Below are 24,292 nucleotides of genomic sequence, written 5' to 3'. Positions count from 1 at the left end.
ATAAATGGGTGTTGTACTTTATCAAATGCTTTTTCTGCATCTATTGATATGATCATGTGATTTTTGTCTTTCATTTTGTTCAGATGATATATTATATTTACCGATTTGCAAATATTAAACCATCCTTGCATCCCTGGGATGAATCCCACTTGATCGTGGTGTATGATCTTTTTAATGTATTGCTGGATCTTGCTTGTCAATATTTTGTTAAGGATTTTAGCATCTATGTTCATCAGTGATATTGGCCTGTAGTTTTCTTTCTTTGCTGTGTCTTGACCTGGTTTTGGAATTAGAGTAATACTGGTTTCATAGAAAGAGTTTGGGGTTTTTCCCTCTTCTTGGATTTTTTGGAATAGTTTGAGGAGGGTAGAAGTTAGTTCTTCCCTAAAGGTTTTATAAAATTCACCTGTGAAGCCATCCGGTCCAGGACTTTTGTGTGCAGGGAGATTTTTGATTACTGTTTCAATTTCCTTCTTTGTTATTGGTCTGTTGAGACTTTCTACTTCTTGATTCAGTTTTGAAAGGTTATATGTTTCTAGAAATTTGTACATTTCTTCTAGGTTTTAAAATTTCTTGCCATACAGTTGTTTGTAGTAATTTATTACAATTGTTTGTATTTCCGTGGTATCAGTCGTGATTTCTCCACTTTCATTTTTGATTTTGTTTATTTGGGTCTTCTCTCTTTTTTTCTTGATGAACCTGGCTAAAGGCTTGTTGATTTTGTTTATTTTTTCGAAGAACCAACTTCTACTTTTGTTGATCTTTTGAATTGTTTGTTTAGTCTCTATGTTATTTAATTCTGCTCTGATCTTGATGATTTTCTTCCTTCTTCTTGCCCTAGGCTTTGTTTGTTGTTATTGTTCTAGTTCTTGTAGCTGTAGGGTTAGATTTTTTATTTGAGATTTTTCTATCCTTTTCAAGTATGCCTGTATTGCTATGAACTTCCCTCTGAGGACTGCTTTTGCTGCGTCCCATAGGTTTTGCGTTGTTGTGTGTTCATTATCCTTAGTTTCCAGAAACTTGTTTATTTCTTCCTTGATGTCATTGTGTGTTGCTGTTAATATACTACTTGTGGTCTTCTAGTATTTTCTTTATATATTTGGGTGCTTCTATGTTGGGTGCATATATGTTTATCAGTATTATATCTTCTTGATTGATTGTTCCCTTAAGTATTATGAAATGTCCTTCTTTGTCTCTTTTTATGTCCCTTGCTTTGAAATCCGTTTTGTCTGATATGAGTATTGCTACACCATCTTTTGTTTCATGTTCGTTTGCTTGGAATACTTTTCTCCATCCCTTCACTTTCATTCTGTGTAAATCTTTTGTTTTGAGGTGTGTTTCTTTTAAACAGCAAATATGTGGGTCCCATTTTCATATCCATTCCACTACCCTATGTCTTTTAATTGGAGCATTTAACCCATTTACCTTCAAGGTTATTATTGACATGTATTTTTTTATTTCCCTTTGTACCTCTGTTCTTCTCCCACTCTTTTTTTCTTCTTTTTCTAAAGCATTCCCTTTAGCATCTCTTGCAATGCTGGTTTGGTGGAGATGTATTCTTTTAGTCTTCCTTTGTGTGGGAAACTCCTTATTTCACCTTCTGTTTTGAATGAGAGCTTTTCTGGATAGAGTATTCTTGGTTGTAGGCCTTTGTCTTTCATTGCTGGAAATATTTTTGAGTATTCTCTTTTGGCTTGTAGTGTTTCTGTTGAGAAATCCGTCAATAACCTTATGGGAGCTTCCTTGTATGTTATTTGCTGTTTTTCTCTTGCTGCTTTTAGGATTTTCTCTTTGTCTTTTTTTGTTTCCGTTTTTTTTTTTATTATTATCCTTTTTTGGGGGGGGTGTTTCAATTACAGTTGTCTCATTTTTCCTCTATTTCTCTCCCCCAGACAGCCCACCCCTTCTCCCACAATCATATTCATCCCAGTTGTCCATGTCCATGAGTCATTTATACACGTTCTTTGACTAAACCCTTCCCTTACTTATCCCCCTTCTCTCCCTCCCCTCTCCCCACTATTGACTGCTATTCTGCTCTTTGTCCTATTTAGTTCTTTTGTTTGTGTTGTTCTTTAGTTTCCTGTATTAGGTGATATCATATGGTATTTTTCTTTCTTGGTCTGGCTTATTTCACTAAGCATAATTCTCTCTAGTTTCATCCATGTTGTTGCAAATCTCTGTTTGTCTTTGAATGTGGCCATTTTAGTTATAATGTCTCTTGGAGTGGACCTTCTGGTGTTCCTCTTCATTGGGACTCTCTGTGCTTCTTGGACTTGCATAACTTTTTCTCTCACCAGGTTAGAAAAATTTCTGTCATTACTTTCCGTATCTGCTTTTCTATCCCTTGTTCCTCTTCTTCTCCAACTTTTATTCCTATGATTTGGATATTATTTTTCTCACAGTGTCCTATAATTCCATTAGACCTTCTTCATACTTTTTCAATCTTTTTTTCATTTTGTTGTGTTGTCTGTGAATTTTTTTCTACATTGTACCCTAACTCACTAATCCAATCCTCTGCTTCATTCAGCCTGCTTTTGATTGATTCTACTGTGTTTTTCAGTTCAGAGATTGTATTCTTCATTTCTTCCTTGTTCTTATTAGTAGTTTCTATGTCTTTTTTTATGCTGGTGTAGTTTTCCATAAGTTTCCTGTAATTTTCTTGGAGCTGTTGGCAACTTCCTTGGAGGTTGTCGTAGTTATTTTTGAAGTTGTCGAGTACATTGAGCTTCTTCACCACCTTTATTTTGAATTTCATGTGTGACATTCTGGTTATGTCTATTCCATCTACTTCTCTCTCTGGGGATTCCTCTTTCCCTTTCATTGGGAGGTTGTTTCTGCATATTCTCATGTTGGATTCTTCTTGTTTGTTTTTGTTTTTTTGGATTTGTCTGCTTTGATTTCCTGCTTTTTTGGCATGAGATTCTTTATAGGAGATCTGGGGGTTTCAGTGGTGCAGTCTCTTTGATCTCCTGAGCCTGATGTTCTTGGGATACCCTTTATGTCATTTATTTATGCTGTCTGGTTATATTTCAGAAGCTCTTTGGTGGGACTTTCCCTCTGGCTAGTTCATTGAGAGTTACTCTTCCCACCTTATCTTGAGTTCTTTTGTGGAGATGCTGTTGAAAACATAAACACAGCCCAGGCAAGAAACCCACACCCTCAAAAATTTCCCCCACAGTCTATCCCACTATCGGCAGCAGATGAGCCAGTATTAATATAAATGTAGAGAGATTAGGGCTATTATATTATAGGAAGGGTATATAATAGTTGTTTTTAATGAAGAAAAGATTTTTGAGAGAGGGGATTATAGAGTGATAATAGTAGCAAGTAGTGTTGAGACTATGCAAGACAGTAAGTAATATTTACATTGTATGTTAATAATACAAAAAATAATGGCAAGAATGCAGAATATAGTAAGAAAGTGGAATTGTATGGTATTAGATTTATATAGTAGTTATATGCTATATATTTAGTGTGAAGTTGAGGCTAAACAAATCAGACAAACAAACAAAAATTAAAGAGGGAGGATGAGAGGGAGAAATGGTATGAAACAAATTAAAGAGATTGTTTTTAAATTTTTTTTTAAATTAAAATTAAAAATAAGTAATTAAAAATAAAATAAAATACAAATAAAAAAACAAATAGAAATAAAAATTTTAAAAAGAAAGTTTTTACTCAGTTCAGCCTTTGTGTGCAGTCTTCTTTTTCTGGATCCACACCTGGTTTATTGAGGTGGGCCAGAGGTTCCTGATCATGGCAGCAGCGGTGTGTGCCGGCATGTGGTGTTGGTCGAGCTAGCCTCGCGCCCACTGGGTCGCCAGCCTGGGTGACACCTGTGCGTGGTGTCTGGTGAGTTCATTTGGTGCCTGTTGGAGCCAGCCGGGGCGCTGGTGCGTGCGCGCATGTGCACGCCCATGATGGCCTGTGTGCTAGCCTCAAGCCTGGGGAGTTGGCTTTTTGTCCCTTGGGGCGGGGTCCTGGACACCTATGCACAGTGGAAGTGGGCTTCTGTGAGTTGTGGCTGTCTGCTGTTCTTGTACCTGCTTGGGTGGGCACGAGTAGTGCCTGCGCAGGTGGCCTGTGCATTGGTTTGGCGCCTATTGGGGTGGGCCAGTGGTGTCTGTGCACAGTCTCCTGCATGCCCAGCGGGTTGATTTTGCACCTGTTGGGGCAGGGCTGCAGGCACCTGAGCACGGCAGAGGTGGACGTCTGTGACTGCTGGAATGTTGATTTTATGCCTGTTGGGGCGGGCCCAAGGCGCACCTGGATGCAGCGGCCAGTGACTTGGTTGCGCGCCTGGGCCAGCAGACGAGGGCACCTCCTTGTGCGCGCTCACACAACCCAAAGGGAGGGTTGGGGAGTGGGTGAGTGCACTTCTGCGCCTGCGCTCCTCAAGAATATCCTCTCACCCCCCACCTCTCCTCCCTTCTCTGCAGAATACAAGAGAAAAGTATAAAGGAAAAACCCGTTCTTACCTACACAGCAGTGCGCTGTTTCTTGTCTCTCAGCTCCAGATGCCACCTGGCCCGCTCCTGTCTCTGCCAGCGGGCAGAGACCTGCTCTCTTCCCGATTCCTCTCTGGGGAAGCCTGTGGTCACTAAAAAGTCTTTGTGTACTTCCAGCTGCAGCTTCGGAAGCCAACCCAGTCAGAAATCCCGTCTCATTCCTTTTTCCTTCACTATCCTCACCAAACAGGTTGTTCCCAGATGGTCTTCTTTAATCGATCAGTGCCAAGGCTCAACTCCGCCAGTGTCCAGATGCTCACTGAGATGTTCTGTCTGCAATTAGTCCAAACTACAGATGGGTCTCGGGAGCTATAAAGCGCAGCCTCCCCTCACTCCTCCGCCATCTTCCTGATCCATTTTATTTTCTTAAGTCGCTCCAATTGGTGGGGAAAGGCTGAGTTTTACTGTCCTGCTGGTGCTGGTCTGGACTCACTGGGCTTTTCAGAAGCTGGTGGGATGTAAGACTTGACTCGGGAATGATGAACCCAAACAGCAATGCCAGCAACCTTTATAGCCATTGGGGTAGTGAGAACAGTGTGAGGACCTTCCCATAGTGGCCCTAAGGGCTGTCTTTTCCAGACCTTAATGAGGACCTGGTCCCCAGGTCTGACGGGATGCATGGGGGTCACTATGAGAATGGGGCACCTCTCTAATACTCACTGCTGGATGGAAGTGAGGGTCTTCTGAAGAGCCTGCAATTGCTGAATTAAAGTGTGGTCACCTCTAACCTGTAAATCTCCTATCCTAGGTGTTAGAGGGGGTGGCCTCCCATATAATATTTCAAAAGGAGTTAGGCCATCGGTATACAGAGTGCACCTGGACTGGAAAAGGGCTAAAGGGAGAAGATCTGGCCATAGAGAATTAGTTTCCTGGTGGAGCTTTCTCAGAGTCTGCTTTAAGGATTGGTTCATACGTTCTACCTGATCTGCACTCTGAGGCCGGTAGGAAGCATGGAGGTTCCACTTGATTCCTAGAGCCTTAGCTGTAGCTTGAACTGTTTTTGCTATAAATGCTGGACCATTATCTGACCCTATGCTAATAGGTAATCCATATTTTGGAATAATTAGGTTTAATAGAGCCTTGGCTACTTCCTTAGCCTTCTCTGTTTGGGTGGGGACTGCCTCTACCCATCCAGAATAAGTACAAATTAAAACTAATTAATATTTATAGCCTCTAAGGGCCAGCCCTACTTCTGTGAAATCTACCTCAATGTCTTCAAAGGGAGTATTTCCCTGCCGGCGCACTGCAAGCGGCGGGACCCTGCCACTCTTTGGGTTATTCTTAGTTCAAGTTAGGCATTGCTTTGCAACTGAAGGACAAACAGTCCAGAGATTGGGTATATAATACTCCTTTTCTAAAGATGTGACAAGTGCTCCTTTCCCAAAGTGAGTAGTCTGGTGCAAGGAGGTGGCTAGCTGCAGGCCAACTTTGTTTGGAACAAAGATCCTGCCATCTGGCAGAATTAACCAGTCATTTCTCTTTGTGGTATTTTCAGTCTTAGCCCAAGCTTCCTCAGCTGGGGAGTAGTGTGAGGGCTCTGTTGGCTGTATTAACACAGGAAGAATATTACCCCCCTCTGGGGCAGAGGCTTTACCTTGCAATGCAACTTCTTTGGCAGGCTGATCTGCTAGCCGGTTCCCGGTTTCAATTTCCCTAGTGCCCCTCTGGTGACCCCTGCAATGGACAATTGCTACTTGGGCTGGCCTCCACACTACTTGTAATAAAGCTAGGATTTCCTGAGTATTTTTTAGTGCTTTCCCCTCGGCTGTAAGCAATCCTCTCTCTTGATAAATTGTCCCATGTACATGAACAATGGCAAAAGCGTACCGAGAGTCAGTGTATATAGTGGCCCGTTTCTTAGTGGCTACCTCTAATGCCCAGGTGAGGGCGACAAGTTCTGCTCTCTGGGCTGACCAACCCTGCGGAAAGGGGCTCAGCACAGATTACTTTCTCAAGGGTGACTACACCTGCTCCTGCATAATGCATGCCCAGCGAACAAAACTGCTTGCATCTGTGAAAAGTACAATGTCTGAATTTGGGAGCAGAGAGTCTTATAGTCCAGGCCGGGAAGAACATTCTTTGTCAATGATTTCTTCACAACCGTCCTCTGGCTCCCCCTCTTCAGTGGGTAGGAGCGAAGCTGGGTTTAAAGCCCGGATGGCCTGCAGGCAGATCCGGGATCCTCAAGGAGAGTTGCTTGGTAGTGGGTGAGGCGGTTACCAGTGAGCAATTTCCCCCTCGTGCCTCTTAGGAGGGCCTCAATTGAGTGTGGTACGTTAACAGAAAGGTCCTGTTCTAGAGTGAGCTTGTCAGCCTCCTCGACTAGGAGGGCCATAGCAGCGACACCTCTGAGACAGGCAGGCCACCCTCGGACACCAGGTCTAGTGTTTTTGAAAGGTATGCTACTAGCCTTCACCAAGACCCAAGGGTTTGAGTCAGGAATTCCCTGGCTACTCTTTTTTTCTCATGAACAAAAAGGCTGAAGGGCTTGGTGACATCTGGCAGGGTAAGGGCCAGAGCCAGGGTGAGTTCCTCTTTTAGTTTTTGAAATGCCCTTTCCTGTTTCTTTCCCTAGTCTAACAGGGCATTGAGGTCTCGGGTGGCCTCATGGAGGGGCTGTGCAATTGCAGCAAAGTTGGGGATCCAGAGGTGGCAAAATCATGCCATCCCTAGAAACTCACGAAGGTCCTTCTTGGATTTCAGGGTGGGAAATCAGGTGACTACCCTCTTTCACTTGGCTGACAGTCTCCAAGTCCCTTCTGACAAAATGAACTCTAGAAATTTAACTTTCTGGGTGCATATTTGTGCCTTCCTGTGAGATACTCAATAGCCTTTTTCCTCAAGAAATGAGGAGGGCAGAAGTGCCTATTAGACAGTCCTCCTTAGTCTTGGCTGCTAAGAGGAGATCATCAACATATTGCAGGAGCTTTAAATGAGGATTTTCTATTGAGAAGGGGCTGAGGTCCTGTCCTAGGGCCTCTCTGAAAATAGTAGGGGAGTTTTTAAACCCTTGAGGCAATCGAGTCCAAGTAAGTTGTTGCTTTTTGTCTGTCTCTGGATCCTTCTACTCAAAAGCAAAAATTTCTTGTGACTGCGGATGCAAAGGAATGCAGAAAAAGGCATCCTTTAAAAGGTCTAGTGTTGTATACCAGAGTCTATTAAGTGGCAGAAGACTTAGGAGAGTATAAGGATTTGGCACCATCGGGTGGATAGTCTCTGTTACAGCATTTACCCCCTTCAGGTCCTGAACCAGCCGGTAATCATTGGTCCCAGGTTTCCGGACTGGTAAGAAAGGAGTGTTCCATGCTGACTGACATTCCCTTAGTATGCCTTCCTGTAGCAGTCGGTCTATGTGGGGCTTAATGCCTTTGCGGGCTTCCCAGGAAATAAGATACTGCTTGATGCGAACAGGGCTTGTGTTGCTGAGTAGCAAGACTATCACAGGAGGTATATGGCTTGCCAAATCTGGGGGATTGTCTTCTGCTCATACCTTGGGAAACTCTGCCTGAAAATCCCTGGGGAGAGGCTCAGAGTCCTGTTGAGGAGACTCGAGCAGTCGATACTCTTCTTCTAAGGGAAGGGAGACAGATAAAATTATTCGAGGGTTTACTTGAAGCTCTACAGCCTTGGGGGAGAAGGAGATTTGAGCTTGGAGCTTTCTGAGGAGGTCTCTCCTGAGCAAAGGGAACAGACAGTCCGGAATGAGAAGAAATGAGTGGAGAAGGACATTTCTTTAACTCGGGGCAGTCACTTTTTCAATGTCCTTTTTCTTTGCATTATGCACATTGGTCTGAATTTAGTTCTTTTCCTGCATTTACTGCTCCCTTTTTGCGGAGCTTTTTGCTAGATTCTGGACCTGGTTTAAAGGAGGTATCTTTTAGGGCAGTGACTAACACTTTAGCCTGCCGCTTTTCTTTCTCAAGTTCTCTTCTTTGATTGGCCTCATCTCTGTTTAAGTATACTTTGGCTGGCTTAAATTCATGCCTCCGAATCCCTCTAATTTTTGTAACTTCCTCCAAATGTCAGATGCTGCCTGAGTGACAAAAGCCATATTGAGGGTACGAGCATTTTCTGGAGCCTCAGGATCGAAAGGGGTGTACATGAGGTAAGCCTCTTGCAAGCACTCAAGGAAAGCAGTGGGACTCTTGGTGAGACCCTGAATAACTTCTAAAACCTTGTTCAAGTTAGTGGGCTTCTTAGCCACCTTGATCATTCCTTGAAGTAAGGCCTGATAGTAAGTTCTAAGGACCGTCATCCCAGGCGCGATGTTGGGGTCCCAGTCGGGTGGCTTGGCAGGTACCATCTCCCTCACGTCTGTCTCTTTTTCCTGTTCTGTCCCTATAGTCTGACTACTGGTATTTTCCCTGGCTGCCTTAAGAATTAACTCTCACTCTTCTATTGAGAAGAGGGTCAGTAGGAGCTGCAGGCAATCCTCCAGGTTGGTCAATGTGACCAACAAATAGATTCAAATAGACTGGTAAGCGTCTGGGGCTGCTCAGAGAATGGCGGTTTCTGGGCTCACCAGTTATATAAGTCACTGGTTGAGAATGGGACGTAAATGAAAGTAGTCTGATGTCCTGGGCCCAGTCCTACAGCCTCCCTTAATGGGAGCATGGACCTAGCAACCTGAGCCTCACTGGCACTAATAAAACTAGGAGGAGGCCTTGGGCTCAGGCGAGAAGAAGGAGGACTCCTTGGGGGCAGCAAGGTAGGGGAGGCCCTGCTAGTGGAGTCTGGTTCCTATTGGGGGAGCTGGGGATAGAGGGACATGGAAGCCCCCTGATAAGGAGGGGTTCTAGGAGGTTATCTTCTTCTGGGGCTGATGGGAGAGGCAGGAGACCTGGCCAACGTGACTCAGTGACTTTCAGTTTGTCGCATTCTCCCTTTGTCCTGAGGTTGGCGGGTTAGGAGGACTCTATGGGCTTCTGACCCAACACACTTTCGGAGCCAAGAAGGTGGGTCCTCAGCTAGCTCCTGCCAGCGATCAATGTAATCAAACTGATCAGGGTGGCCAGGCTTCCCTGTGACAATGAGATGGATGGCCCTTATAATATTTAGATTCAAAGTACCCCCAGGGGGCCATCTGACCCCCAAAGCAGGCCACTCTGACCTACAGAATGTTTCCAGGGTATCAGGGTTCATAGAAGGGTTTTGTCCCTGGAATTTAGGGAAATTCTGGAGTATACAGTCAAGAATGGTGGGTGCAGACTTGGATGGCGTCCCCCCATGTTGGCTAAGGTGATTTGCACAGATTTGCAAATATATATCTATTCTGAATTACAATTAAAGGTGGGACTCTGAGGTGCAGGAAAAATCCCCCCCTTCACAGCAGTACAGACAGACATGGGTTGGGAGCTCCCAAAGGAAGCCAAACAGATGCCTGCCTGGCCTCTCCTCTCTCAAGGACTTAGGTTTGTCTTAGCTAAGGCTACGCATGTGGAATCCGGGTTATATCCAGCCGTTGTGCCATATGACAAGCTGAGGAACCGCAGGTTAGGGTCCACTCAGACTCCGTAGACCGAAGTCCATGGAGCCACACACTCACTTACACACAGGCTCAGAGGTTAAACAATCCCACCCAAACCCCACCTAGGCTTCTGTGATTAGACGAGCAGCATCAGCCACAGGCAGTACAACCTGGAACCAAACCAAAAGAGCTCTATATAACCCAAGTGAAGTCTGCCGAGCAGGCTTCAACAAATTCTCTGTTCGGGAATATGTACCTCTGCGTCCAGAGAACAAAAGAGACTAAGTCTCACAAATGGCAGTGGCCTAAGCCCGCTGCCCCAAATAGATTGCTACTCACCTGTCACCAAGGCTGTCTGCTGTCCTTTGCTTACCCTAGACTGGGCCATCAGAGCTTCCAGCAGCTCCTGAATGTCCACTGAAAGTGCAGGGAATTGCTCTAAAAGGGAGCGTGTGGCCGCTGTCCTGCCACCAGTCAGCTAGGCACCCGGGACCCACACAAAGCCCTGGGGACTCACCGAAGGTGGCACTGTGCTACAGAGGCATCTTGCAGTGGCCTCCAAAATGTTGTGGCTACACAAGTGTGACTGAACACTCTGAGGCAGTGGATAAAGTAAGCAAAGTTTATTGCTGGTGGTTGGGCTAAGACCTGAGCAAGTCTCTAACAAAACACCGACCATGAATGGGGTTTAGGGCAAGGCTTGTATAGACTTATGCTCCTTCTTTGGTGGGAAGCAGCTTTGGGAAGTGGAGGTGCAGGACAGGGCTGCAGGAGTGTCAAACAGTTACAGGAACAGAAGTTTTCAGGGCCATAAAGTTATCTCTGGTTGCAGCAGTGCAGCTCTCCAGTCAGGGTCAAATTCTCTAAAGCAATTTATCTTCAAAAATCTAGATATCCTGTAAAATATAACTTCGCAAAAGTTATAAACAAGTCACAAGCAAATGGAAGGAGATAGGGGCTGTGGGAAGGAGCTGAGCTGGGGTCTCTTAGCTTGTAAATCACCAAGTGGTTGTAACATTCCCCCCTTTCTAGTCCCCTGACAATACCTTTTAGCAGACCCTTGCAACTTCTTACAGAGAATAGCTGATGTCCCTATAGTACCACACCAAGACACATCATAATTAAAATGCTAAAGGTTAAGGATAAAGAAAGAACCTTAAAAGCAGAAAGAGAAAAGAAGAGTTACCTACAAAGATGTTCTTATAAGACTATCAGCTGATTTCTCAAAAGAAAGTTTGCAGGCAAGAAGGAGCTGGCAAGAAGTATTCAAAGTGATGAAAAGAAAGGACCTACAACCAAGATTACTTTATCCAGCAAAGCTATCGTTCAGAACTAAAGAGCAGATCAAGTGCTTTCAGGACAAGGTAAAGCTAAAGGAGTTCATCATCACCAAGCCATTATTATATGAAATGTTAAAGTGACTTATTTAAGAAAAAGAAGATCAAAACTATGAACATTAAAATGACAATAAAATCACAACTATTAATGACAGAATCTAAAAAATAAAAACAAAAACAAACTAAGCATACAACCAGAGTGGGAACAGAATCATAGTTATGGGGAGCATATGGAGGGATATAATCTGGGAGTGGGAAGTGAGGAGAAGGAGGGAAATGGTGTAGGAATTAAGAAGTAGGAGGGTACAGAATAGACAGGGGGATGTTAGAATAGTACACAAAGGGTAAAGTCAAAGAATTTATATGCATGACCCATGGACATGGACTAAGTTGAGTGAGACTGCTGGAGGGAGGGAGGCAGGTGCTGGGCAGAAGGGAGCAAAGGGAAAAGAAGTTGGGACAACTGTAAGAGCATAATCATAAAATATTTAAAAAAGCAATTATATATTCAACAATCCTTATTAAAATACCAATCAGATATTTCACAGATATAGAACAGATATTTCAAAAAATTATATGGAACCAAAAGTGACCCAAATTAGCCTCAGCCATCTTGAGAAAGAACAAAGTAGGGGGGGTGACAATACCTGACATTAAACTACATTACAATGCCACTAATCAAACCAGTATGGTAGTAGCATAAGAAGAGATACATAGATCAATGAAAGAGAATAGAAAGCCCAAAATAAACCCAGGTCTCTATAGTCAATTAATATTTGACAAAGGGGGAAAGAGCATAAGGTGGAGTAAACATAACCTCTTCAACAAATAGTGTTGGGAGAACTGGACAGGTACATGCACACACACACACACACACACACACAAAAAAAATGAATCTAGACCACCAATTTACACCATACACCAGAATAAACTCAAAATGGATAAAAGATTTAAATGTAATCCCTGACACCATAAAAATCCTAGAGGAAAACATAGGCAGTAAAATTTCAGATATCTCATGTAGCAATATTTTTGCCAATGTATCCCAGGGCAAGGGAAATAAAGGAAAGGATAAACAAATGGGACTACATCAAATAAAAAGTTTCTTCTCGGCTAAAGAGAACATCAGCAAAATGAAAAAGGAACCAACTGTACTGGAAAACATATTTGCCAATGATACGTTGGACAAGGGTTTCATCTCCAAAATATATGAAGGACTCATATAACTTAATACCAGTAAGAGAAAACAATCCAGGTAAAAAAGGGGCAAAGGACCTGAACAGACACTTCTGCAAGGAGGACATAGAGTACCCATAGGCATATGAAAGGATGCTCAACATCACTAGCCATCACAGAGATGGAAATTAAAACATAATGAGATAACACCTCACATTGGTCAGAATGGCCATCATACACAAATCAACAAGCAAGTGCTGGTAAGGATGCAGAGAAAAGGTAAGCCTTGTGCACTCTTGGTGGGAATGCAGACTGCTGCAGCCACTGTGGAAAGCCATTTGGAATTTCCTCAAAAAACTAAAAATGATCTCCACACTTATGGTTCTGTTCTTATTCTTGTTTGCTTACTTTGTTTTTATTTTTATATTTTAGATTCAGCTGTTGATACTTGTGAGTTTGTTGTCATTTTAGTGTTCATAGTTTTGATCTTCTTTTTCTTAAGTAAGTTTCTTAACATTTCATATAATAATGGCTTGGTGATGATGAACTCCTTTAGCTTCACCTTGTCTGGGAAGCATTTCATCTGTCCTTCCAGTCCAAATGATAGCTTTGCTGAATAGAGTAATCTTGGTTGTAGGTTGCTTTTTATCACATTGAATACTGCTCGCCAGTCCCTTCCTGCCTGCAAAGTGTCCTCTGAGAAATCAGCTGATAGTCCTATAGGCACCCCCCTGTAGGCAACTCTCTGCCTCTCTCTTGCTGCCCCAAGGACTCTCTCTTTATCTTTCACCTTTGACATCTCAGTCATGATGCATCTTGGTGTGGTCCCCTCTGGGTTCATCTCGCCCAGGACCTTCCGTGCTTCCCACACCTGTATGTTCATCTCCTTCGCAAATTTTGGGAAGTTTTTCTCATTTTTTTCCATTCTTGCTTCCTCATTCCGCACTGGTTGACTGTTTTTTTTCTTCCTTATGTTCCAAGTCATTGACTTGAACCCCGGCTTCCTTTTCTTCACCATTGGTTTTGTGTGGATTTTCCTTCATTTCACTTAGCATAGCCTTCACTTCTTCTCTTATGCGTTTGCCATACTCAAGCATATCTGTGAAGCCTTTGAGCATCTTTCTCACCAGTGTTTTGAATTCTGTGTCTGTTAGGTTGTCTATCTCCTCATCTGTTAAGTTGGCTATCTCCTCGTTGCTTAATTCTCCCACTGGAACCTTGATCCATTCCCACTTTTGGGCCATATTTCTCTGTATCCTCATTCCGACAGGTTCCTGTGTTTGTTTGCCTCTGTGTCTTAGGTAGAGCTGTCACTCCTGTTACATTTTAAGAGGCAGAGCCTTAGGGATTTGTTAGTACAGGGTGACCTGTTTCACCACGTTGTGGTGCTGCATGTGGGGAGGGGTTCTAGAGGGAACAATGCCGCCTGCCTAGCACTCACCCCCTTTCCAGGCACTTCTCCCACTTTCACATCGGACTAGCACCACTCTAGCTGCTGCTCTGGCATCGTTCCCAGAGTGGGTGGGTCGGCAGACGTTCTGGAACCATGGGGGACCTTTAAACAAGTGGACTGTGCTGAGTCCGGCAGTTTCTGCCTCCACCTAACCCCCACTGGTATGCACAGTCAGAAGCAACGAGGCTTGATTTTCCCTGGTGCTGGGACCGTGAGTGGCAAGGTCTGGTGAGGAGCTGAAATGCTCCCAAGGTGTCCCTCCTGACTTTTAAAAATGTGTAACTGCGCTTTCTGCCAGTCTGCCACTGCCGCCGCTGCTGCTGCCACCACACCGTGTCCTCTCTGCTCCACCTACCTGTATGGATGAGTATTTCTTCTTTATATCTTTGTTTACTGGACTTCCATGCAGTTTGATTTTCTGGAACTTTTGTTTTTTTCTAGTTTTGAGGTAGTTGTATTCCTTCTTAGTTGTGGAGGGAGACGCAGCATGTCTGTCTACACCTCCATCTTGGCTGTAAGTATACAGCATATCTTAACGCAACCACTCTAGGCTGAATTGAGCCTGGATTGAGGGAAGCACTAGTGCTCTCCTATTGGCTGAGAGCAAACCTCCCCTGAGTGGGGAGGAGTGGGGGATGACCTTGGAGACCAGAGACAGGTTCATACTTGTCTAGGCTATTCAGTTACACATGAGACAGTGTGGTGAGGGGTTGGGAATATATAGTGAATCATATTCTGAAATGTAGTCTGAGTTCTTGTCTGTATACAAGGAGTCAGCAGAATTTATTTTTTAATTTACATATATACTTATTTCCTTTCCTTCAGATCATGTCTGCCTCTGCTATTTCTCATTGTCAGTGCCTAAACAACCCTGATTCATTTTTCTCTATCTGTAGCAGTTTCACCACTCCCAGTCAAAGGACAAACATCAGCGCACTTGTCAGGCAAGCCTATTTTGTGTATCTTAAAATAAAACTTGGTGATCAAGATAAGTCTTGGGCCCCTCAAAAGGTGCACGAGCAGTGTGTTGAGGATTTATGGATGTGGACAAAGGGAACATGTGATAAATTGCCATTTGGTATATCTATGGTTTGGCAAGAGTGCATAGATCATTCAAGTGACTGTTACTTTTGTATAGTGAAAACGTCAGGCTATAACAAGAAAAATAAATGTAAAATAGAGTATTCTAGTCTACCATCAGCTATACACTCAGTGCCTCATCCAGCTGAAATCCCAGTGCCAGTTTTCATTGAACTAACCTCTTTTGAAAAACAGGAGCATTGTGAAGAACTAAGTGACAGCAACGATGAAGATTTTGAAATTGAAGATGACTCAGTTCATAAGCGATTTGATCAGCATGAGCTGAATGATTTGGCATGAGATTTGGGACTATCCAAAAAGGCTTCAGAACTCCTAGCATCAAGATTGCAAGAGAGAAACTTGCTTGAAAAAGGAGTGAAGGCATCCTACTTTTGATCAAGAGAAAGTGCATTTCTGCAATACTTTCAAAGTGATGGTGACTTTGTGTATTGCCATAACATACAAGGTTTAATGGAGGAATTGGGGATTCCAATCTATAATGCAACTGAATGGTGACTATTCATCAATACCTCAAAGTGGAGCTTGAAGTGTGTCCTCCTCCACAATGGCAATTTATTTGGTGCAGTCCCAATTGGCCATTCAGTTTGTTTTTGTGAAGAGTATGAAGACATAAAGAGAGTCATCGATCTGTTGCAATATCACAAGCACAATTGGATCATCTGTGTTGACCTTATGATGGTCTGCTTCCTTCTTGGTCAGCAATGCAGATACACCAAGTATCCCTGTTTTCTGTGTATGTGGGACAGCAGAGCTCATGAGAAGCATTGGGTGGAGTTGAATTGGCCTCCAAGATCTGACCTCAAATCTGGTTATCCAAACATCCTACATGAGCCACTTGTTGACAGAAAGAACATTATATTCCCATATCTGCACATAAAACTGGATCTCATGAAGCAATTTGTTAAAGCTTTGTCAACTGAAGGAGACTGTTTCAAGTATCTCATTTTGGCATTTCCTAGCCTGTCATTTGAAAAGATAAATGCTGGTATGTTTGACAGTCCACAGACTCGGTAATGTCAGAACTTCAAAAGAATGCTTAGTTGTCATTCAAAAACTTTGTCAAGGACTTTCTTGGAAATATACGAGCACTAAATTATACTGGAATTATCCAGAAACTCTTGGAGAGCTTCAAAATTCTATAAGCATATATTTTTACTTTAATATGTATGTTTTGTAGCAGAACTTTACTACTTGTATACAATTTGACTTGCAGCAACAGTATATAGCCTTTATATGAATAAAATAACTCTAAATAAACAGTATATTCAGGTATTCTTTTCTTTATTTTCCTTTGTATGTATATTTTGTATGATTTTGGGGACAAAGGGAGAATATCCTGTACTTTCAAAAGTTTATGTGATACAGAAAAACTAGCATCATTTTTGGATTCAGATGCCAAAAGTTAGTCAAAAACGAGTGTCAGATCTAACTCAACGAAAACTGTTTTTCCCAGTGAATTGCTTTCATTTTCACATTTGACTCTATCATTCTTTTTTTTGAATTAATATTTATTTATTATTGTATTATTTTCTTTTTTAAAATTAATTAATTAATTAATTTTTATAACAATAAAAAGTAACAATTCCCCCCTCTCAGAGTTAAGACCCTTTATAATCTTATAGAGGACAATGGGCAAAGGTCTCATGCTCCTCTAGCTACTTCAAGCTGGTCATCGTCATCGTCCTACCTACCCTTGGGTCCAGAAATCCCTAATAACAGTGGGAGTGTGGAGGGGAGGGTGGCCTTTCCACATGGGGAAGGACCTTGCAGACTCCAGGTCAGTTGGCCTGCTTGGTTTAACAGGCTGGCATCCTTGTTGTATTCTGTGGGCAACAGATTTGGCAACAGGGTTAAAAGACATCATTAAATCTATAACCACTAGATGACAAAAGGCAGGGATTAATTTTTCAATGTCCCACATTAGGGAAAAAAATGCTTGTTTGGAGGAAGGTGTGCAAGGCATGTCACACCTGTCCAAATTCTTATCATTGGCTTTGAGTAGCATTTGCTGAAGTTTTTCAACATCTCTTGGCTTATTGAATTGATATATTTTCTCCAGACATTTTCAATGGTAAATGAAAACAAACAAACAAACAAACAAACACTGACTTTAAAGTTTGTGAAAGAAAACAGCTACACCAACACTGACTTCAGAGTTTATGGTATCTTTCAGATATAATTTTATAAGGAATATCATACACCCTTACAAAACACGTGTTATAATCATACTGATAACTTAAATTTTGTAGATTAACATTAATCACATAAAAATATGCACCTAGTCATGAGCTTGAACTTATGCTCCCAATGAATGCTTTAATATTTTTGAAAAGATTTTGGTTTTATTTCTCAGATTAGTCATGACCTTGCAGGCTTAAATGACACATTAGAGTAAATATATTTGATCGATATTTACAGAGAACCTCACCCCAAAGCAGTAGAATATACATTTTTCTTAAGTGCACATGGAATGTTTTCTAGGATAGATGACAAGTTATGACAGAAAACAAGTCTCAATACATTTAAGAAGATTAAAGTAATATTAAGCATCTTCTCTGACCACAATGCTATGAAACTAGAAATCAATCACAAGTAGAAAACTGAAAAATATACAAAGATATGGAAGCTAATGAAATGTTATTGAACAATGAATGAGTCAACAATGAGATCAAAGAAGAAATCAAAAGATACCTTGAAACAAATGCAAATTAAAACACAAACATCCAAAATCTGTAAGACACAGGGAAAGCAATCTTAAGAGGAAAAATTATAGCATTACAGGCCCATCTCAAAAAAAAAAAGAAAAAAAGGAAAAGCTCAAATAAACAATCTAACTTTACACTTAAAGAAACTTGAAAAAGAACAACAAAGACTAAAGTGAGTAGAAGGAAGGAAATAAAGATCAAAGCAGACATAAACAAAATAGTCTAAATACTACAAGAGATCAATTAATCTAAGAGCTGGTTATTTGAAAAGATAAACAAGATTGACAAACCTTTAACCAGACTCATCAAGAAAAAAAGAGTGAGAATCCAAATAAATAAAATAGAATTGAAAGAGGAGAAATAACATCTGATACCAAAGAAATGCAAAGGATTGTGAGAAAACATTGCAAACAACTATATGCCAACAAATTGGACAACCTGGACAAAGTGGAAAAATTCCTAGAAAACTATAATCTTCCAAAACTAAACCAGGAAGAATAAGAGAATCTGAATAGACAGATTTTACCTAGTGAAATTTAGGTAGTAATAAAAAATTAAAAAAAAACCCTCCCAACAAACAAAAGCCCTGGACCAGATGTTTTACCAAACATTCTGAGAAGAATGAATACCTCGCCTTCTCAAACTACTCCAAAAATAATTCAGGAGGAAGAAAGAGTCACGAGCTCGTTTTACAAGGTCAACATTATTCTAATTGTAAAACCAGATAAAGACATTACAAAATAAAAGTACAGGCCAATATCCCTGATAAACATAGATGCTAAAATCCTCAACAAAATATTAGAAAGCTGAATACAGAAATGCGTCAAAAAGATTATACACCATGATCAAGCGGGATTAATTCTTGGAATGAAAGGTTGGTACAAATGGACATGAAGAAAAAGCTAGGGTAGCAATACTTAAATAAAATAAATTTCAAAACAAAGGCCATAAGAAGAGACAAAGAAGAATATTTCATAATACTTAAGGGAACATTCCACCAAGAAGATATACCTCTTGTAAACATATATGCACCCAACATAGGAGCACCCAAATATATAAGGAAAATATTGGAGGACTTCAAGAAACGTATCAACAGCAACACACTCATAATAGGATTTTTTAACATCCCACTGTCAATAATGGATAGATCTTTCAAGCAAAGAAACAACAAAGATATTGCTGCATTGAACAAGTCTAGATCAAATGGACTTAATTGATATATATACAGTATATTTTGCCCCAAAGAAGCAAAATACACATTCTTTTCAAATGCACATGGTACATTCTCAAAGGTAGACCAAACGGAAGACACAAAACAAGCCTTAACAAATTCAAGAAAATTGAAATCTTATCAGGCATCTTTCTGGGTCACAATGGCTTGAAACTAGAAACCAACCTTAAGAAAAAAATGCAACAAATCTGTTAGAATGAAGCAGACAATGATTGAAATCCTGGTGACACAGCTCACCAGGCAGCAGATGTGAGACCTGACAGAGGAACAAATAGAAAAACTTTCTGAGGCTCAGTTCAGAGATACAGTTATACAGTGGCTTACAGAATTAACAAAAGATTTGGAACAAGACAGGGAAGGAACGAAAGCTACTCATACTGAAATGAACGAAAACACATACGAGACAAGTGGTGAGGAAATAAAATCCAAAGATCAAAACAACAAACTGAAACATAGAGAAGGAACAAACAGCCAACCAGTGCAGAAAGAGGAAACAAAAAGTAAGGAAAGTGAGGAGAAGATCAGAAACCTCTGGGACAGCTATAAGCGATCGAACGTTTGGATAATAGAATTGCCAGAGGGTGAAGAAGAAGAACTAGAAATTGAAAAATTATGTGAAAAAATAATGAAGCAGAACTTCCTGAACTTGGGGAAGCAAATAGACTTACAGGTCCAGGAAACACAGAGAGTTCTAGAAAAACTGCACCCAGGGAGAACCACTCCAAGACACATTATAATCAAATTGTCAAAAATTAAAGATAAAGAGAGAATCTTAAAAGCAGCAAGAGAGAAGAAAAGAATCATGTACAAAGGGATCCCATTTAGACTATCAGCTGATTTCTCAAAGGAGACCCTTCAGGCAAGAAGGAACTGGCAAGAAATATTCAAAGTAATGAAAAGCAAAAACCTACAGCCACGATTACTCCATCCAGCGAAACTGTCATTCGGAATAGAAGGGCAGAGAAAATGCTTCCAGGACAAAGTAAAACTGAAGGAGTTCATTAGTTCCAAAAACACTATTATATGAGATGTTAAAGGAACTGGTTTAGAAGAAGGAAGATGAAAACTATGAACATTAAAATGAAAACTGTATCACAACAACCAACAGAAGCTAGGGAATCGAAACAAAGGCAAATTAACTAGACAATGAGAGTGGAGAAAGAACTATAGGTATGGGGAACATATTGGGGGTAGGTCAGCAGGAGGGAGGAAGGGGGAAAGGGAGGGAGATGGTACAGGAATTAAGAAGCATAGTAGGAGGGAATGGAGTAGACAGGAAGAAGTTGAGAAGAACTATATGCACAACCAGTGGACATGAACTAAAAGGGGGGGACAGCTGGAGGGAGGGGTGCCACCAGGTGGAGGGGAGCAGAGCGAAAGGAAATTGGGGCAACTGTAATGGCATAATCAATAAAACATATTTTAAAAATGTATTAATATATACTTTTCAAAATGTTAGGAACAAAAAAGAAAGAAAAAAGAAAACGGAAAAACATTCAAATTCATGGAGACTGAATAACATGCTGTTAACTAATGAATGGGTTAACCTTGAGAATAAAGAAGAAATCAAAAAGTTCTGAAACCAAATGAAAATGAACATACAGCAGCCCAAAACCTATGGGACACAACGAAGGGAGCCCTGAGAGGGAAATTCATAACAATACAGGCTTACGTAAAAATAGATAGAAAACTCACAAATAAACAAACAACCCCGCATCTAAAAGAACGAGAGGAACAACAACAAAGTCCAGAGTGAATAGAAGGAAGGAAATAATCAAGATCAGAGCAGAATTAAATGGCATAGAGACTAAAAGAACAATGCAAAAGATCAATGAATCCAGGAGCTGGTTGTTTGGAAAGATAAACAAAATCGACAAGCCTCACTGGCTGGTGTGGCTCATTGGACTGAATGCTGGCCTGCAAAACAAAAGGTTGCCAGTTCTATTTCCAGTCAGGGCACATGCCTGGTTTAGAGGCCAGGTCTTCGGCTGTGGGCATGTGAGAGGCAACCAATCAATGTATCTCTCACAAATCAATGTTTCTCTCCCTCTCTTGTTCCTTCTCTTTCTCTCTCTCCAAAAATAAATAAAATATTTTTAAAAATGGACAAGCCTATGACCAAATGCATCAATAAAAAAAAAAGAGAGAGAGGACCTAAATATATCAGAAACGAAAGAGGAGAAATCACAACCAATACCATAGAAATACAAAGGAAAGTAAGAAAGTACTACAAAAATCTATGCCAAGAAATTCGACAATCTGAGCAAAATGGACAAATTTCCAGAAACATATCACCTTCCAAAATTGAATCAAGAAGAAGCAGAAAGCCTGAATAGACCAATAAAAACTAGTGAAATTGAAGTAATAATCAAAAAATTCCCGGCACACAAAAGCCCTGGACCAGATGGCTTCACAGGTGAATTTTACCAAACATTGAGGGAAGAGATAACTCCTATTCTTCTCAAACTACTACAAAAAATTCAAGAAAAGGGAAGACTCCCAAACTCTATGAGGCCAGTATTAGCCAGATCAAGAAACAACAAAGAAAGAACACTACAGGCCAACATCAGTGATGAGCATAGATGCAAAAATGCTCAACAAAATATTAGCAAACCAGATCCAGCAATACATTAAAAAGATCATGCACCATGATCAAGTGTGATTCATCCTAGTGATGCAAGAATGGCATAATATTTGGAAATCAATAAACGTAATACACCACATAAACAAAATGAAAGAAAAAAGTCACATGATCATATCAATAGATGCTGAAAAAGCATTTGATAAATTATAGCACCATTTATAATAAAAACACTCAGGAAAGTGGGAATAGTGGGAGCTTATCTCAATATAATAAAGGTTATATAGAAGAAACCTACAGGAACATCATACTCAATGGGCAAAATCTAAAAGTTTTCCCCCTTTGATCAGGAACAAAACAAGAGTGTCTATGGTCACCACCTTTATCTAACATAGTATTGGAAGTTCTAGCCACAGCAATCAGGGAAGAAAAAGAAATAAAAGGCATCCAAATTTGAAAGGAGGAAGTAAAACTGCCATTATTTGCAGATGACATGATAGTGTACTTAGAAACCCTATTGCCTCCACCAAAACACTACTGGACCTAAAAATTGAATTTGACAAAATCGTGGGATACAAGTCAGTATTTAGAAATTGAAGGCATTTTTGTACACCAACAATGAAATATCAGAAACAGAAACTAGGACAGAATCATATTTACTGTAGCAACAACAAATGTAAAGTAGAATAAACTTAACCAAGGAGGTAAGACCTGTACTCAGAAAACTACAGAACACTGAAGAAAGAAATTAAGGAAGAAACAAATAAATGGAAACATATACCATGTTCATGCACTGGAAGAATTAACTTCATTAAAATGTCCATACTATCCAAAGCAATCTATAGATTCAATGCAATCCCTATTAAAATACCAATGGCATACTTCACAGAATTAAAACACATATTTTAAAATTTTATGTGCAACCAAAAATGACCTGAATAGCCTCACCAATCTTGAGAAAGGAGAACAAAGTAGGAGGGATCAGAATACCTGATATCAAACTATGTTACAAGGCCATGGTAATCAAAACAGTCTGGTACTGGCATAAGAACAGAACATAGAGCCCTGGCTGGTGTGGCTCAGTGGATTGAGCACCGACTTGCAAACCAAAGTGTTGCTGGTTCGATTCTCAGTCAGGGCACATGGCTGGACTGCAGGCCAGGTCCCCAGTTGGGGGTGTTTGAGATGTTACCACACATTAATATTTCTCTCCCTCCCATCCCATCTGTCTAAAAATAAATAAATAAAATATATTTTTTTAAAAGAACAGAATGTAGATCAATAAAACAGAATAGAGAGCCTGGAAATAAACCCAGGTCTCTATAGTCAATTAATATTTGACAAAGGGGGAAGGAGCATAAAATGAACTGAAATAGTCTCTCCAACAAATGATTTTGGGAGAACTGGATGGGGACATGCAAAAAAATGAAACTAAGATTGTGCATGTAAGTTCTTTGTTTTCACCCTTTCCTATATTTTTCTTAACACCCCCCTGTCTATTTTGTACCTATCAATTATGCTTCTTAATACCTGAACCTTTTCCCCCTTTCTGTCCCTTCCCCCTTCCAGCTGACAACCCTCCAAATGATCCTCATACCATTGATTCTGTTCCTGTTTTGGTTGTTTGCTTAGTTTGCATTTATATTTTAGATTCTGTTTTCTTGATAGTTGTGAGTTTATTGTCATTTTAACATTCATAGTTTTGATCTTCTTTTTCTTAAGTAAGTCTCTTTAACATTTCATATAATAATGGGTTGGTGATTATGAGCTCCTTTAGCTTTATCTTGTCTGGAAAGCACTTTATCTGCCCTTCCATTCTAAATGATAGCTTTGCGGTAGGTATAGAGTTATCTTGGTTGTAGGTCCTTGCTTTTCATCACTTTGAATACTTCTTGCCAGTCCCTTCTTGCCTGCAAAGTTTCTTTTGAGAAATCAGCTGATAATCTTAAAGGAAGCCTTTTGTAGGTAACTCTTCTTTTCTCTTGCTGCTTTTAAAATTCTCTCTCTATCATTAACCTTTGGCATTTGAATTATGATGTGTCTTGGTCTGATCCTGTTTGGGTCCAACTTGTTTGGGGGTCTCTGTGCTTTTTGGACTTGTATATCTATTTTATGTCTATTTCCTTTGCCAAATTAAGAAAGTTTTTCTTAATTTTTTTTCACATAAGTTATCACTTATTTGCTCTTTCTCTTCTTTTGGAACCCCTATAATTCAGATGCTGGTACATTTAAAGTTGTCCCAGATGTTCCTAAACCTCTCCTCAGTTTTTTTCAATTCTTATTTCCTCATTCTGCACTGATTGACTGTTTATTTCTTCTTTATGTTCCAAATCATTGCTTTGAACCCTGGCTCCCTTCCCTACACCATTGGTTTTGTGTGGATTTTCCTTTGTTTCACTTAGCATAACCCTCACTTCTTCCCTTATGCATTTGCTATACTCAAGCATGTCTTTTGAATCTGTATCATTATCATCAGTGTTTTGAACTCTTCATACATTAGGTTGGCTATCTCTTTGTCACTTAGTTCTCCCACTGGAACCTTGATCTGGTCCCTCTTTTGGGCCATATTTCTCTGCCTGTTCAACCGACAGCCTCCTGTGTTTGCCTCTGTGTCTTATAAAGGGTGGAGCCTTAGGTATTCATCAGTGTGGTGTGAACTGTGTCATCACATGGTGGCACTGTATGTGAGGTACGGGTCTGAGAAGGAACAATGCCGCTTGCTCAGCTCTTGCCCCT

The 24,292-nt window shown here is 40.8% G+C and overlaps 1 protein-coding gene across 1 annotated transcript in view; it reads right to left on the bottom strand.

Annotated features, from left to right (window-relative positions):
• The window catches only part of LOC149991095 (centromere protein I-like), a 74,905-nt gene extending 66,097 nt beyond the window's left edge, over positions 1–8,808 (bottom strand). The window contains 4 exon segments of the mRNA XM_090264075.1: positions 6,100–6,424; positions 7,738–7,899; positions 7,996–8,179; positions 8,468–8,808. Coding sequence (XP_090120201.1) covers positions 6,100–6,424; positions 7,738–7,899; positions 7,996–8,179; positions 8,468–8,808 — 1,012 coding nt within the window.
• Positions 8,809–24,292: the final 15,484 nt, after the last annotated feature.

Source organism: Furipterus horrens, unplaced genomic scaffold (assembly GCF_987537825.1).
Source record: "Furipterus horrens unplaced genomic scaffold, mFurHor1.1.pri manual_scaffold_17, whole genome shotgun sequence".
In the NCBI taxonomy this organism is placed as follows: Eukaryota; Metazoa; Chordata; class Mammalia; order Chiroptera; family Furipteridae; genus Furipterus; species Furipterus horrens.
This window is presented reverse-complemented; position numbering and strand designations above follow the sequence as displayed.